This window comes from Syzygium oleosum, unplaced genomic scaffold (genome assembly GCF_021117445.2).
Source record: "Syzygium oleosum isolate NSW1041296 unplaced genomic scaffold, Sole_v2.1 Sole_v2.14, whole genome shotgun sequence".
Classification (NCBI taxonomy): domain Eukaryota; kingdom Viridiplantae; phylum Streptophyta; class Magnoliopsida; order Myrtales; family Myrtaceae; genus Syzygium; species Syzygium oleosum.
Genome location: NW_026607498.1, coordinates 7,682,058 through 7,695,463, shown reverse-complemented (window position 1 = coordinate 7,695,463; position 13,406 = coordinate 7,682,058). Strand labels below are relative to the sequence as shown.

General features: G+C 39.1%; 1 protein-coding gene across 29 annotated transcripts; it reads left to right on the top strand.

The window, feature by feature from the left end:
* Window positions 1-2,856: 2,856 nt before the first annotated feature.
* Window positions 2,857-11,915, top strand: LOC115694200 (probable disease resistance protein At1g58602). Of its 29 annotated transcripts, none has more exons than XM_056317796.1 (8): window positions 2,857-3,179; window positions 3,272-3,316; window positions 6,096-6,139; window positions 6,458-6,549; window positions 7,586-7,711; window positions 7,834-8,939; window positions 9,030-9,140; window positions 9,976-11,913. In XM_056317796.1, exons 6-8 carry the CDS (start codon window positions 7,931-7,933, stop codon window positions 11,649-11,651), a joined length of 2,796 nt encoding a protein of 931 aa, XP_056173771.1. In that variant the 5' UTR covers window positions 2,857-3,179; window positions 3,272-3,316; window positions 6,096-6,139; window positions 6,458-6,549; window positions 7,586-7,711; window positions 7,834-7,930; the 3' UTR covers window positions 11,652-11,913. The 29 variants fall into 29 exon arrangements, with proteins under 29 accessions (XP_056173771.1, XP_056173768.1, XP_056173757.1 ...); XM_056317793.1 differs by having other exon boundaries at window positions 6,430-6,549; XM_056317782.1 differs by having other exon boundaries at window positions 6,427-6,549.
* Window positions 11,916-13,406: the final 1,491 nt, after the last annotated feature.

Genomic DNA, 13,406 nt, shown 5'->3' with positions numbered 1-13,406 from the left:
CTTCTGGAACATAAGAAGAACATAATTCCCTAAACATTGAAACTAGAAAAGCAACAGAACCGCCTAAACATTGAAACTAGGATGACAAATTAAGTGAAAGTGTCATTTCAAGCTTCTCGAGGCAACTCATTTTATATGCGATAGGGAACCCACGGCTTTGTGGAGCCGTTTGTTCTCTTGAGTTAACCTTGAGATGCGAGTCTTGTCCAATTCCATCCTCTTTTCAAGATGCTCAATTTGCGCTTTTTGGGTGGGCTTGTCAGTCAATTCCGGGACCAGTGGTTATAGAATGGTCGGAATTTGGTGATTGCGGATGTAGAATGTGGAGGCATGGTGAATCTCTTCTTCCCCATTCAATTTCTTAGGCACGACAATTCTTTCAGAACAGCATTCGCTCCATGCGATCTCAATGGCACGGATTTCGTCGAAGTAGTCGTAGTCCGTGCGGGTGAAGCGAGCCTGAAACATCTCCATTTTGAGAGGTGGCGGAATCTCTTGAAGAGCTTGGGCCACTCTGTACGGGTAATAAGAAGTGGCGCTAGAGAGACCAAGCAGCGAGATCGAGTTAGCAAACTTGTGAGCGAAGCAGGCTTCCTCAACCTTGAACCATATAGCATGCCATAGAAGTGCCTTGGGTTCGAGGTCTTTTAGGAAATTTATCCAACGGGAATATTCTTTGTCAGGGGAATGCTTCTCTAAGACCTGGAACCTCTGTATTTGGTGCCTAAACTCATCTACTTGAAACAATTGCATAAGGTGCCAAAATCCTCTTATGTGAGAAAGAAACCATATTTGCAAAATTTCTGGGGAAGCTCGCGTGATTTTTTCTCTGTTTTGTTTAAAACGATTAAGAGACAAAAATGTTTCGGCTAAAATCATGTTGACATAGTTTAATCTGGCACACATGTGTTTGACCACCCAAGCAATTGAAGGATTTATGGCATTCTTACGATGAGGAAAAATGATGAGCCCGACAAATGCTAAAATGAAAAACCTACTCTTTTGAGCCGTCGGTTGATTTGAAAAGCACTCGGCCAAAAACGAGAATGGGCACGCGTAACAATTAGCTTTAACAACCTTCCTTACCGCCTCAGCCCTAACTCTAAAAAATTGTGACAACTCGGACATGGGGTCTATACCTATGGGTGGCTTGACAAGCCACTTGAGTCAATCTACCCAATTTTGGTCCAAAATCATTGACATGGACGCCGGCTATCCTATAGGTCATGTCCATAAGAAGGGTGGCGCTAATGTAAACAATTTGTTATAATATTTTAAATTTTTTATTCGAATTTTTATTAATTTTTTATTTTTCCCTTTTCCTTTTTCCTTTTCTTATTTTATTATTAAAAATTCAAAAATATATATAAAAAATTCAAAAAAATATTAAAATATTATTAAAAATTATCCATATCAGCGTCGGCCGCACCACAGTGACAGAATTGGTAAAGGTGTAGTAGGTTTAGGAATTTTTGGATAATTTCCCCGAGGACAAGCAAAGGGCATGCGAGAGGAGGCGAAATCCAATGGTTCTCGAAAGATGCTGATGCGAGACAAGTCGAAATGAGAGTCGTCGCAAAGTCATCATCAAAGTTAATGCTAAACCAAAGGAGGGAACACCCTTGCATTTTCAAGTGCTGGCCACATGTTTGACAAAATGGCCATGTGGACCGAGACCGTGTTCGAGCGGGCGAAATAAGAGCCCCATGTTGCCTTCGGTTTGAATCATTCAATTCTCACATTTACATGAACAACGAAGTAGGAAAAAGTAAAACCGCAATTAAGAAAAAGACCAATCGGCATCTCCAACTTGTATTGATTGAAGGGACGAGAAAAGACCTATAGCCGTGCCCTATAGGATAGTTGGCATTCACATCAGCGATTTTCGGCCAAAATTGGCCAGATAAACTCAATTGGCAACACATGAAAAAGGTTAATGACTCAATTGACAAAATTAAAAGGTTTAGGACTGAATTAGCAAATGTGCAATAAGTTTAGGAATTTTTGGACAATTTCCCTGAGGACAAGCGCAGGCCATGCCAGAGGAGGCGAAATCCAATGCTTCTCGAATGATGCTGATGCGAGACAAGATGAAATTAGAGTCGTCGCAGAGTCATCGTCAAAGTTAATGCTAAACCAAAGGAGGGAACACCCTTGCATTTTCAAGTGTTGGCCACATGTTTGACAAAATGTCCATGTGGATTGAGACAGTGTTCGAGCGCATGAAATAAAAGCCACACGTTGCCTTCGGTTTGAATCGTTCAATTCTCGCATTTACATGAACAACGACGTAGGAAAAAGGAAAACCGCGATTAAGACAAAGACCAATCGGCATCTCCAACTTGTATTGATTGAAGGGACGAGAAAAGACCTGTAGAAGTGCCCCATATGACAGCCAGCGTTCACGTCAGCTATTTTCGATCAAAATTAATCAGATGGACTCAATTGACAAAACGTAAAAAAGCTTAAGGACTGAATTGGCAAAATTAAAAGGTTTAGGATTGAATTGGTAAATGTGCAATAAGTTTAGGAATTTTTGTACTATTTCCCTAGGGACAAGCGAAGGGCATGCGAGAGGAGGCGAAACCCAATGCTTCTCGAAAGACGCTGATGCGAGGACAAGACGAAATGAGAGTCGTGGCAGAGTCACCGTCAAAGTCAATGCTAAACCAAAGGAGGGAATACTCTTGCATTTTCAAGTGCTGGTCACATGTTTGATAAAATGGGCATGTGGATTGAGACAGTGTTCGAGCGCATGAAATAAGAGCCACATGTTGCCTTTGGTTTGAATCGTTCAATTCGCGCATTTACATGAACAACGACATAGGAAAAAGAAAGGCTGCGATGAAGGAGAAGACCAATCGGCATCTCCAACTTGTATTGATTGAAGGGACGAGAAAAAACGGAAGTATGATGCTGAATTATAGCTATTAGACCATGCGAAACCAATCTTTTGACGGCACATAAGACAAAGATTATGGCTAATTAGCCCGTGTGCCATTACCTCTACGCCATTGCCTATATTTAGTTAGCTGCAGAGAGCGATGAGCTCATTGACCCAAGCCCAGTATTATTGCTGAACGATAATAAAGCTGAATTGTTGTTTCCAGTTGATCCCAGGAACGAGCTCCGGCTCATTCGTCGGATCAGTAGCGAATCCTAAGGAGAGATCTACCTCGGTGGGTTGCTCGCTAACTGATACTCGGTTTTTGCTTAATACGTTCTGCTTCTAGTTTGATTCTGATTGAGGTTTTTTGCGAATTATTTGCAGGTACTATTTATTATTCAAAGGAACGAGGGAGTCGCAGCTAAGCTTGTGAGTGGCTCTATTCCCAGTCAAATTGACCTTTTTTTTTTTTCTAGTTTCTGTGCGTTCTAGTTTTTTTTTAAAGGATTTTTGTAGTAATCGCATCGGTATTTTGTTGATTTGGAAATTGTATGTTTTACGAATTATTAGGCGATGTGGATTGTGCTCTGTTCTGTTTTTCTCTTGGGTTGTTTGACAAGCATAGATATCGGGGGTTCACTTGCTTCCAGCAAGTCGGCGGTGCTAACTGTTATAGTTGAGAATGAATTTTGTTAACAAGTGGAAGCTTTACACGGTTTGCGGCTTTCACATGCATGTGTATTTACGTTCAGAGTTGGGATGCTTGAATTCGTGCTGTGCTTCTGGTATAACATGATTGTAAGCCCAAGTATCAACTTTTACGGTGCATGTCTTAACTTTTTTTTACTAGTCAGTGATCATTGTCCCTTATCGAGTATCGGTTCTTTGCCTGAAAGATTACTTATAAGAGAAAGATAAGAAGATCCATTTTTTTCGACAAGTCAGTGATCCTTGTCCCTTGTTGAGTATCGGTTCTTTGTGTGAAAGATTACTTATGAGAGAAAGATAAAAGGATCCATGTTTTGGTTGGAACATGTACGCTTTCGACTGACTGAGATCAATGAGGGGGTCGTTGCTAGGGAAGCCACTGAGGCAACTATAGTATTCCCTTTTGATGACATGAGTAAGCTCTGTTTAACAATTAAGTAGGGACTAGTGAGAAACGCACGTGCGTTACTGGTGGAGGCGTAGAGAGAGAGAAAGCCGTCGCAATAGACCTTGTTGTCCTCCTTCGGATGCTCCGTTTCTTCACAACTTCCATGGTCATGCATCTGGGATTTGAATTTCTAGGAATTTCAAGAGCTGTGCGAATGCATTTGATAGCTTTACTAGTTATGGTGGAAGCCAAAAAATTATGAAATTTGAGATGTGGGGTTAGACCTACAATCCTCTTGAGATGGGCTAAAAGTTTTTGGACAATTATTAGATTCGTAACAAGATTTCTACACACTTTGAAGATAATAATGTAATCGGGTTTTTCCACATGCAAATCACTCAACGGTGAATGTTTAAATCAATTCTCAATCTGATAATAGATTTAACAAGAGTCCAAACTCTCTTTTTTGTTTCTTCTACTACGTTTTTTGACCTTATGAAAAGCACAAAGCACGTATAAAACACACATTCAGATAAAGTGATTTGATTTTCTTCTTATTTTGTATCTATTTTTTTTCAGGTAATTATATGTTCAAGAACATCATGTTTATGCAAAACTGACCTCGTATAGCTAAATACTTTCGGTTTCTTCTCAATCATAAGATGTCATATTGAATGTAGCAAATTGTAATCGAAATTTCTACATGATTTGTTTTTTGGTCGAAATTTTTTTACATGATTATTAGATGGGTGTGATTTAATATGTGAATTTTTGCTCAAGTAAAACATACTTCAGGCAAATTTATGATGACAAACTTTTGTTCCAATTTTTCCCCATACTTTGACAAATTTTGCTTTACTTACAACATATTTAACCAGGTACCCTGCTTACAACTGAAATCGGCCTGTTGCTTTCGGCTTGTGTGATCGATTTCTTTGTATATCGCCATCAGCCGATAGAGTACATGATTTATCTTGACAGCCCACATAACTACTTAAGAGCCGAACCTTAATGTGTGTGACCGAGAGCAAAGATTGAAAAATACATTCAGAAGAATATCGAAAGAAGCAACACACAGTTTTTAATCGTCCTCGACTTGTTTCCATGTTTTCAATGCATTACTTCATTCTTTCATTTCTATATTATCAAGTACATCTTTCTCAATAAAGAGCTACCAAGGTAATTATTCATCATCAAATGATCCTCCACTCAATTGAATGCGCAGACGATTCTTCATAATCTTCGTTATAGAGAATGATCTTTGTTTGGCAACTTAGTTACCAGTACTGCTCAAAGCTCCAAGAGTTGGGGAATGGCGATGGAGAATGATCTTTCTAACTTGTCATCAGCACAAGCCAAATCAAATTTATAAGCAACTAGATCAAAGGATAAGACAGCATCTTTCTCCTTTTTTTCTTTTAGGAGCTAGCTTCTTCTGAACTAGCTCTAGAACTAATATCAGAGATTAATAGATGGGAGCTACTGAACCGCTGCGTTATTTCTGCCTTCTGGCGGCATTTTTACTTCTTTATTGTCTTTTTTTTAATTATTATTTTTTGGCCTTTTGATACTTATTGTAAAACTATAAAATGATTTTTGTGTCGGCCTTTATTCCACTTCGGGCATTTCAAGTTTTCATAGAGTAACAAATTTTAGGTGGGGTTAAAAGCTCACAAAGCAATTGAGTCAAACTTTGCACGGGACAATTACGGTAAGATTCTTAAAATTTGTATCGATCCGACACTTGAGTTATAAAATTTCCATCAGCTGCTTGCCATCATATAAAAATGTCGATTAGTAGTGACCAACACACACTCTCTCTTCGTCACTGGCTCGATATTCGCGGTTTGATGGCGATGAAGTCTCTCCTATAGTCTTATGTATAAGAGCGTGCATAGCTACGGTTCTTCCCTTCGTAGCAGGGGTTTTGAAATTCACTCTCTGGTGGAGCCACGCGTCGGCAACAAGTTCCGGCTCGGTGGTAAGATCGGTAACAGATCGTTCGGAGAGATCTACCTGGGTTTATTGCTCACTAACTGATATTTGGTTTTTGCTCTATCCGTTCTGCTTTTAGTTTGATTCTGATTGAAGTTTTTCGCTAATTACTTGCAGGTACTAATAATATTCAGACGAACGAGGAAGTCGCGGTTAAGCTAGTGAGTGGCTCTTCTCCCAGTTGAATTGACCCTTTTTTTATCTAGTTTTTGTGCATTTTAGTATTTTTTTTTTTTTTTTAGTATTGTTGTGGTCAACGCATCGGTATTTTGTTGATTTAGAATTTTGAGTATCGACTTTTTTGCTTGAAAGATTACTTATAAGAGAAAGATAAGAAGATCGATTTTTCGCTTGAGACGTATATGTTTTGACCGAGTGAGATTGATGAGGGGTGTTTGCTTGGGAAGCAACTGAGGGAAATATAGTTTTCTCTTTTGATGACATGAAGAAGCTCTGTTTACCGATTAAGTGGTGACTAGTGAGAAAGGCACGGACCTTACCAGTGGAAGCGTGGAGGGAGAGAAAGTCGTCACGATAGACCTTGCGGTCCTACTGCAGGTGCTTCGCGAAGGTGATGTTCCATTTCTTCACAGGTTCCATTGTCATGCATTTGAGATTTGAATTTCTAGGGATTTCAAGAGCAGCGAGACTGCATTTGATAGCTTCACTAGTTATGTCGGGGAGCCGAAGTATGAATATGTGAGATGTGGGGCTAGACATGCAATCCTCTTGGACTGGGCTAAAAGTTTTTGGGCTATTATTAGGTTCGCAACAAAATTTCCACACACTTCGAAGATAATAATGTAATCTAATTCTTCCACATGTCAATCATGCAATTGTAAATATCCAAAATCAATTCTCACTCTGATAATGGATCTAATATAATTCCAAACTTTTTTGTTTGTTTGTTCTGGTACGTTTTTTTTTTAACTTATGAAAAGCACATGTTCTTTATAAATAGGATAACATAATCACGTATAAAACACACATTCAGATAAAGGAATTTGATTCTCTTCTTCATTTGTATCTATTTTTTTTTTCATGTACTTACATGTGCAAGAACATCACGTTTGTACAAAACTGGCCTCATAGATAACTAAATAATTTCGATTTCTTTTCAATCATAAGATGTCATATTGATGTAGCTATTTGTAATTGAAATTTTTACATGCTTGTTAGATGGGTGTAATTTAATATGTAAAGCTTGCTCAAGTAAAACATACTTTAGGCAAACTTATGATGACAAACTTTTGTTCCAATTTTTCCCCATAAGACAATCTCACTATGAGCAAGCTTTTGACAAATTTTGCTTTACTTACAACAGATTTAACCGGGTACCCTGCTTACAAACAAATCCATAATCAACATAGGTTCCCAGACGGACCCCACCATGAAGCCTCTCCTAAGGGGGCTAAGGCCGAAAGCTTAAAAAATCGCATGCTGCCCGCCTAATTCTCGATAAATGCAGGAGTAAGCCACACCAATAGTATGCTTCCTCTCCCTCTATAAATTCCATAACTTACTCTCTCTAGTCCCATGCTAATTTAAGCATCGGAGAATTCTTAATGGGCCAGAACCTGGGGACTTCTTCTTTTTGTGGTGTGCAGGTTCAAGGCACAATTTACAGAAAAAAAAAATTGAAGCTGATGCTTGTTGCAACTCCAAGAGAAAAAGAATAGACATAATACCAGCTCGCTACACTTTGAAGAAAAGTTGGCAAGCTTCGAGACCAAGTAAGCCTCAAGTCATTCGTGGGGTGATTTTCTTGCACTCGTGGATGTAGACTATGTATTATCAATACAATATGCAACTTTCTAAGTACTTATTCCTCTTCTCTCTTCTTTGCAAATCGCAGGCCTATATGTCCCCAGCTTGTTAACGCATCAGAAGTGAATTCTCAAGTCATTCTTAATCATAAGCTCCACTGCTCATAGTCAAGTAGGGTGATACCAATGGCCGAGTATGTTGTTTTGTCCGTGGGGCAGACAATAGGAAAGCTGCTCATCGACGAGGCCAAACTCTTGTGGGGCGTGGAGGGCACGGTCAAGGACTTGCAAAAGGAGATGGAGCTGATTCAGGGCTTTATGAGGGATGCAGACGCGAGACAAGAGCGTGAACAAGCCGTTGGAGTATGGATCGCGCAACTCCGAGACATTGCCTATGATGCCGAGGATGTAATAGAGAGATACATCCTCAGAGTTGCACGGAAGAAGGGACAAAACATCATCAAAGCATATGCTTGCTTCATAGCGAAGTGCATGTGCTTGCATGTTCATGTGGTGGGGAGAGATATTAAGGGCTTAAAATCCAGCATCTCTGATCTTAGAGCAAAGATGCAGGTCTATGGCATACAACCTGTGAATGATAGCGAACGCAAACAGACGAGAGCTTTGATGCCAGAACGTAGTTATGCCTATTTCGAGGAGGATATTGTTGGGAGGGAAGATAGTATTAAGGTGTTGGTGAAAGCGCTGAAGGATGGAAAACATAATAGAGTTGTTTCTATATGGGGAATGGGTGGTTTGGGTAAGACCACACTTGCTAAAAAAGTCTTCGCTCATAATGAAGTGAAGAGCAATTTCCATGGTTTCGCTTCGGCTTGCATATCTAAAAATTTCCATGTGAGAGAGATCTTGGTGGGAATTTTTGAAAAGTTGATCCCTGATAAAAAAGAAGGGGTTATGCATATGAGAGAGGAAGAATTGTTCGAAACTTTATACAAGATCCAACAAGAGAAGAGATGTATCGTGTTTCTTGATGATATTTGGACAAAAGAGGATTGGAAAGCTATTCGAGCCGCGTTCCCAATCAAGAACACGAGAAGCAAGCTATTGATAACAACCCGCAATAGAGAAGTAGCGGAGTATATTGATTCTCATGGTTTTCTCCATAAACCTATGTGCTTATCAAACCAGGAGAGTTGGAAGCTGCTAATGAAGAGGGTGTTTCCTGAAACGAAAAGTAAGGTTTCTCTAAGGTTATTATCCTCACATACAGTAGCTTTAAGAGATTATATTGCTTGTTCCATTCTGATTTGTGGCGCTTCCGTAGGGTTAGATATTGGACCTTCTTCCGTTGGACAAGGAGTTGGTCAAGCGACTGTTGTAAGCCAAGCTGTAGAAGGTATTACAAGACGGTCAGAGACGGAGGGACAAGGACAAGGTACGTCATTACTTAGTTTGGCCATTTAGAAAGTTCAACAATTTATGGATTGACAGTTATTACGGAGTTTGAATGATTGATATATGGAGTACTAGGCCTCGAAATCTTGATATTTGGGGAATGAGATGCCGCTTTTGTTTCTTAATAGCTAGCAATTGTACCTCTAAACAAACATCCAAAACTTTGATCCTCCTTTCCTCTGATGAGGGAAAATATCAAAGAGGCTTTTATATGGCCAACATAATAAGTTATTTTGATAGGAAATCATGGAAATAATGTGGAGCCTAGCTATGTTCCTTCTTCCATGGGCTTCATCTCAGGTCCACCTTGTTTGTATTTGTGAATAGTTGTCCAAAATTAAGAGTTGGGATTGTTAGGAAAATCATTAATTGTTATACTCTAATAGAGCGGCAACATAATTTTTTCACTAGAATTTGCTGCGACAGTGAAGATTACTAGCACACTCAAATCACATATCATTACTAGCACACTCAAGGTTATCTCTACTGTTTTTGTTTTTCTTCATCCAGTAGATTCTTGTTGCTATACATTTACTCGAGCCATTTCAAGCCACAAATAGCAAAGCCAATATATTCCATTTGTTAATTTAAGGTTCTTGATCTTCCAGGTGTAGGTGGAGGCATGTATAGGAACTTTGCTGTGGTCCCTATAGTCTTTCCCCTTACATAAGCATAAATGAATCACCGAAAATAAAGAAATATAGTAACTTACTTATATATATATCAACATATATTCATCCCTGAAGTTATTTTCTTATTATAGTTTTATCTTCGTATGACTGCTGAGTTGTAATTTGTTGCCTAATATCGTGTAGAAATCACTGAAAACATGAAGACGTTTGGAGATGAACTCCTTAGGAAGTGTGGAGGATTACCCTTGGCTGTCAAAGTGCTTGGTGGACTTCTAGCGGCCAACGAGTGGGAGAAGATTTATAGAAACATCAATTCATATTTAAGCAATGATGACGATCTATCAAAAGTGTTGGCCTTAAGCTTTGACGATCTACCATGGCATCTAAAGCCATGCTTCCTCTATTTGGCTAGCTTTCCAGAGGATGAAGAAATCCCTGTAAAAAAGGTTCTTCACATGTGGATTGCTGAAGGCTTTGTGTTGCCCACTGCATATGGCGGAGGGGGAGAAATTACAGTGGAAGTTATAGCAGAGCGATATTTAATGGAGTTGGTTAAAAGGGGGATGGTTCAAGGACAATTCAAATCGAGTGGAAAGATAAAAACCTGTCACCTCCACGACGTGATGCGAGAGTTATGTATCCCTAAGGCTAAGCAATTTCTAAGCATTATTAACATTAAGCAAGACCATGAAACGGAGGATCGTTCTTCTTCAATCGGAATGGAAGGCGAGTCAACTTGCAAAACACGAAGGCTTTCTCTTAATATGCATGGGAGTGCTAAAGGAAATAGCTTTTCGAGAGTCGAACAAATAGGAAGGACCATGCTCCACCTTCGAACTCTTATGTTCTTCTATTCTGGGGGATCTGTTGACGGGATGTGGGAGCAATTTCGACCTATTTGCATCAACAATAAGTTTCTCAGAGTTCTAAAGCTAGAGCACCTAATTAATATGAGTGGAAATTTACCTGAAGCAGTGGGAGACCTAGTTCATTTAAGATACCTAAGTTTAGCAGGAAGTAAGTTCGAGGGCCTGCCGCAATCTATGGCGAAACTTGTACGCATGGAATTCTTGGACCTGTGTATGGGACAAAGAGTAACTGTGCCAAATGTGTTGTGGAAGATGAGAAGGTTGAGGCATCTCTATCTTCCCTACCGATTTGCCATCGAAGAGAAACTTTATGGGAACCGGAAGAAGTTGCAATTGGACACTTTAAAGAGTTTACAGACGCTGAGAAACTTCCATTTGAAGAACTGTGACATGAACGATCTAGGCAAACTGACCAATCTGCGAAAATTGACTTTAGCCACCATCGACCATGCAGATGACCAGTTGGAGAAAATTCCAGAACTTGCTAAATTCGATTTGAAACATCTTGAATCCTTATCTTTTGATTTCTCATGCTTTAATTTTAATATTTCATTGACGGAAGGTGAATTGAGTAAAATGTCAAACTATCCCCATTCCTGCAAACTGTCCATATTGGGAAAAATAGAGAAGTTACCGGAACATAATAATCTACCACAGCAACTGAGGAAGCTGTTCTTGTTTTACTCCGAACTGGAAGAAGATCCGATGCCAATATTGGAGAAATTGCATCACTTGGTTGTTCTCGTACTATTTTATGCTTTTAAGGGAAAGGAAATGGTTTGCTTTGCAGGTGGCTTTCCTCAACTCAAGCGTTTAGTTCTTGATAATTTGAGAAATTTGGAGGAGTGGAGGGTGGCTAAAGGAGCCATGCCTCATCTTTCTCGACTGGGGATCAGCCATTGTCCCAGATTGAAGGCGGTACCTCGACGAGTCCACACCTATGACAGTTCTGAAGAAGTTTATCATGAGTATCGGAAGCACTGCTTCTGAGAGAGAGATATTGATGACGTGGGTGGTCGTGGGTGGCCCCAGCAGTCCGGAGAGAGAGAACAAGGGGGCATTGGCATTGTGGGTTGTCAGAGGGAGGGTGGGCCCCACCCAGATAACAGCGAGATGTGGAAATTGAAGAAATGATGTTGCTAGCATAACTCTGTACGGTTATTTTAATTTGGTAACGGTGCAATGCAACGGCAGCCAACACATTTCATTTTTACATTGATAGGGCAACCGGCATTCACAATCATTCACTGGTGACGGAAACTAATTATGCTATGCAAAGATAGTGGATTGTGGGATTTCGCTCATTTTGTTATGGCACATTTTACATACATAACAACGAAAGTCCCTTTATTTACGCATTGAATTCATATTAATCTTTCTGTCTTTCAAAAGAAAAAGTGTCAATCTCTCCTAATTTTTCTCGAAACATAAATAAGAGATATCTAACGTAGAATTTTGATTGTAATCACTCATGTATTTATCTCGTCTTGAAATAAAGATGATCAAACTGATCCTTTCTAATATTTTTCGAACGAAGGAATTCGTTTGACAAAAGTTTAATTGATGAAAATTGTGTTATTGTCAATGTTGGGACAAATTATTTAATCGTAGATACCGGTATTGTGACAGTAGGACAAATCGAATTTGTGTCTGCTTTACACATGTTATGGAGTCCATTGACTTTTGTGTTGAAATTTAAAAAATCTTATCAGAGTGATTTTTAAGATGGCCTCGGGATATTGAACTCGTACAGAAAGAAAAATAGCAAATAAATTTTTTGTATGGTCCTTTTTTGTGGCCATAAGTTATAAGATCATAATAAATCAATTTTATATAGACCAAAAAAAATCAAATATAGCTTTTGATCAAGTTCATTTTACAATTTCCCATAATGTTCAATAGGAAGATTGATACTATAAAAAGTAAATAAGTTAATCTATGACACTGAATTGGAACAAACAAATCGTTTCATACTTTTAAAAGTATCTAAATTTTGACCGTTTTCTTTCTTTTTGTTTTTTTTCCCTTGTTTTCATTGTGGCCAACCTTTTCTAAATAAAAAAAATTTAAGAGAGAACTCAGTGGAATTTGCCAACAAGAAATATTGCATTGAGTGAGATTCTCAATATCCTAAGGAAACCAGGCAAACAAGTCTCCCTGTTTCGTCTGGAAATTACATGGTGGAGACGGCACCGTTCCTACTACTCTCGTAATATTACGGTGCTGTCATCTTCTCAAATTCCAATGAAAAACACAAAATCAGTTTCCCACAAAATTTTAACTGAAATTGATTATATCGCAATCCTTTAAATGTTGCTATCTAATCTAATATTTTATAGCTAAAATAGATTATTATGGGAATCCTCGATAAATATTCCATGTCTTCTTTTATCATAGAACATCCTTCGTTTTATTTTCCCTCTCATTCTCGAGGACTTAAATTAGTGGGGGCATCTATTATTTCGCTCGCTGTCGAGATAACTGGCGACTTTTGCCCATGGAAGATTGCAAAGTCCTCCCGAGCGCCGTGAGGAGGCGGAGCGAATTCGATGCTTCTCGAAAGACACTGATTGCAGGCATTTATAACGAAATAAGAGTCGTCGCTTGTGGTGTTGAAGACACCATCGTGAAAGCAGCTGTTTTGGTGAGGAGAGAAGATCCAATCATTTCGACATGAACATCGAGTACCCATCGGAACCCCATAGTTCCACTTCAATGTCTACTCATGTTGAGGGGAATAGGAGA

What these genes read in the sequence shown, in the direction of transcription:
- LOC115694200 (XM_056317781.1), top strand. Translation starts at nt 7,931, where the DNA reads ATGGCCGAGTATGTTGTTTTGTCCGTGGGGCAGACAATAGGAAAGCTG. An exon ending in GGTGTTTCCTGAAACGAAAA is followed by an intron (nt 8,940 to 9,029) that starts GTAAGGTTTCTC and finishes GCGCTTCCGTAG; the next exon opens with GGTTAGATATTGGACCTTCT. An exon ending in GACGGAGGGACAAGGACAAG is followed by an intron (nt 9,141 to 9,975) that starts GTACGTCATTAC and finishes AATATCGTGTAG; the next exon opens with AAATCACTGAAAACATGAAG.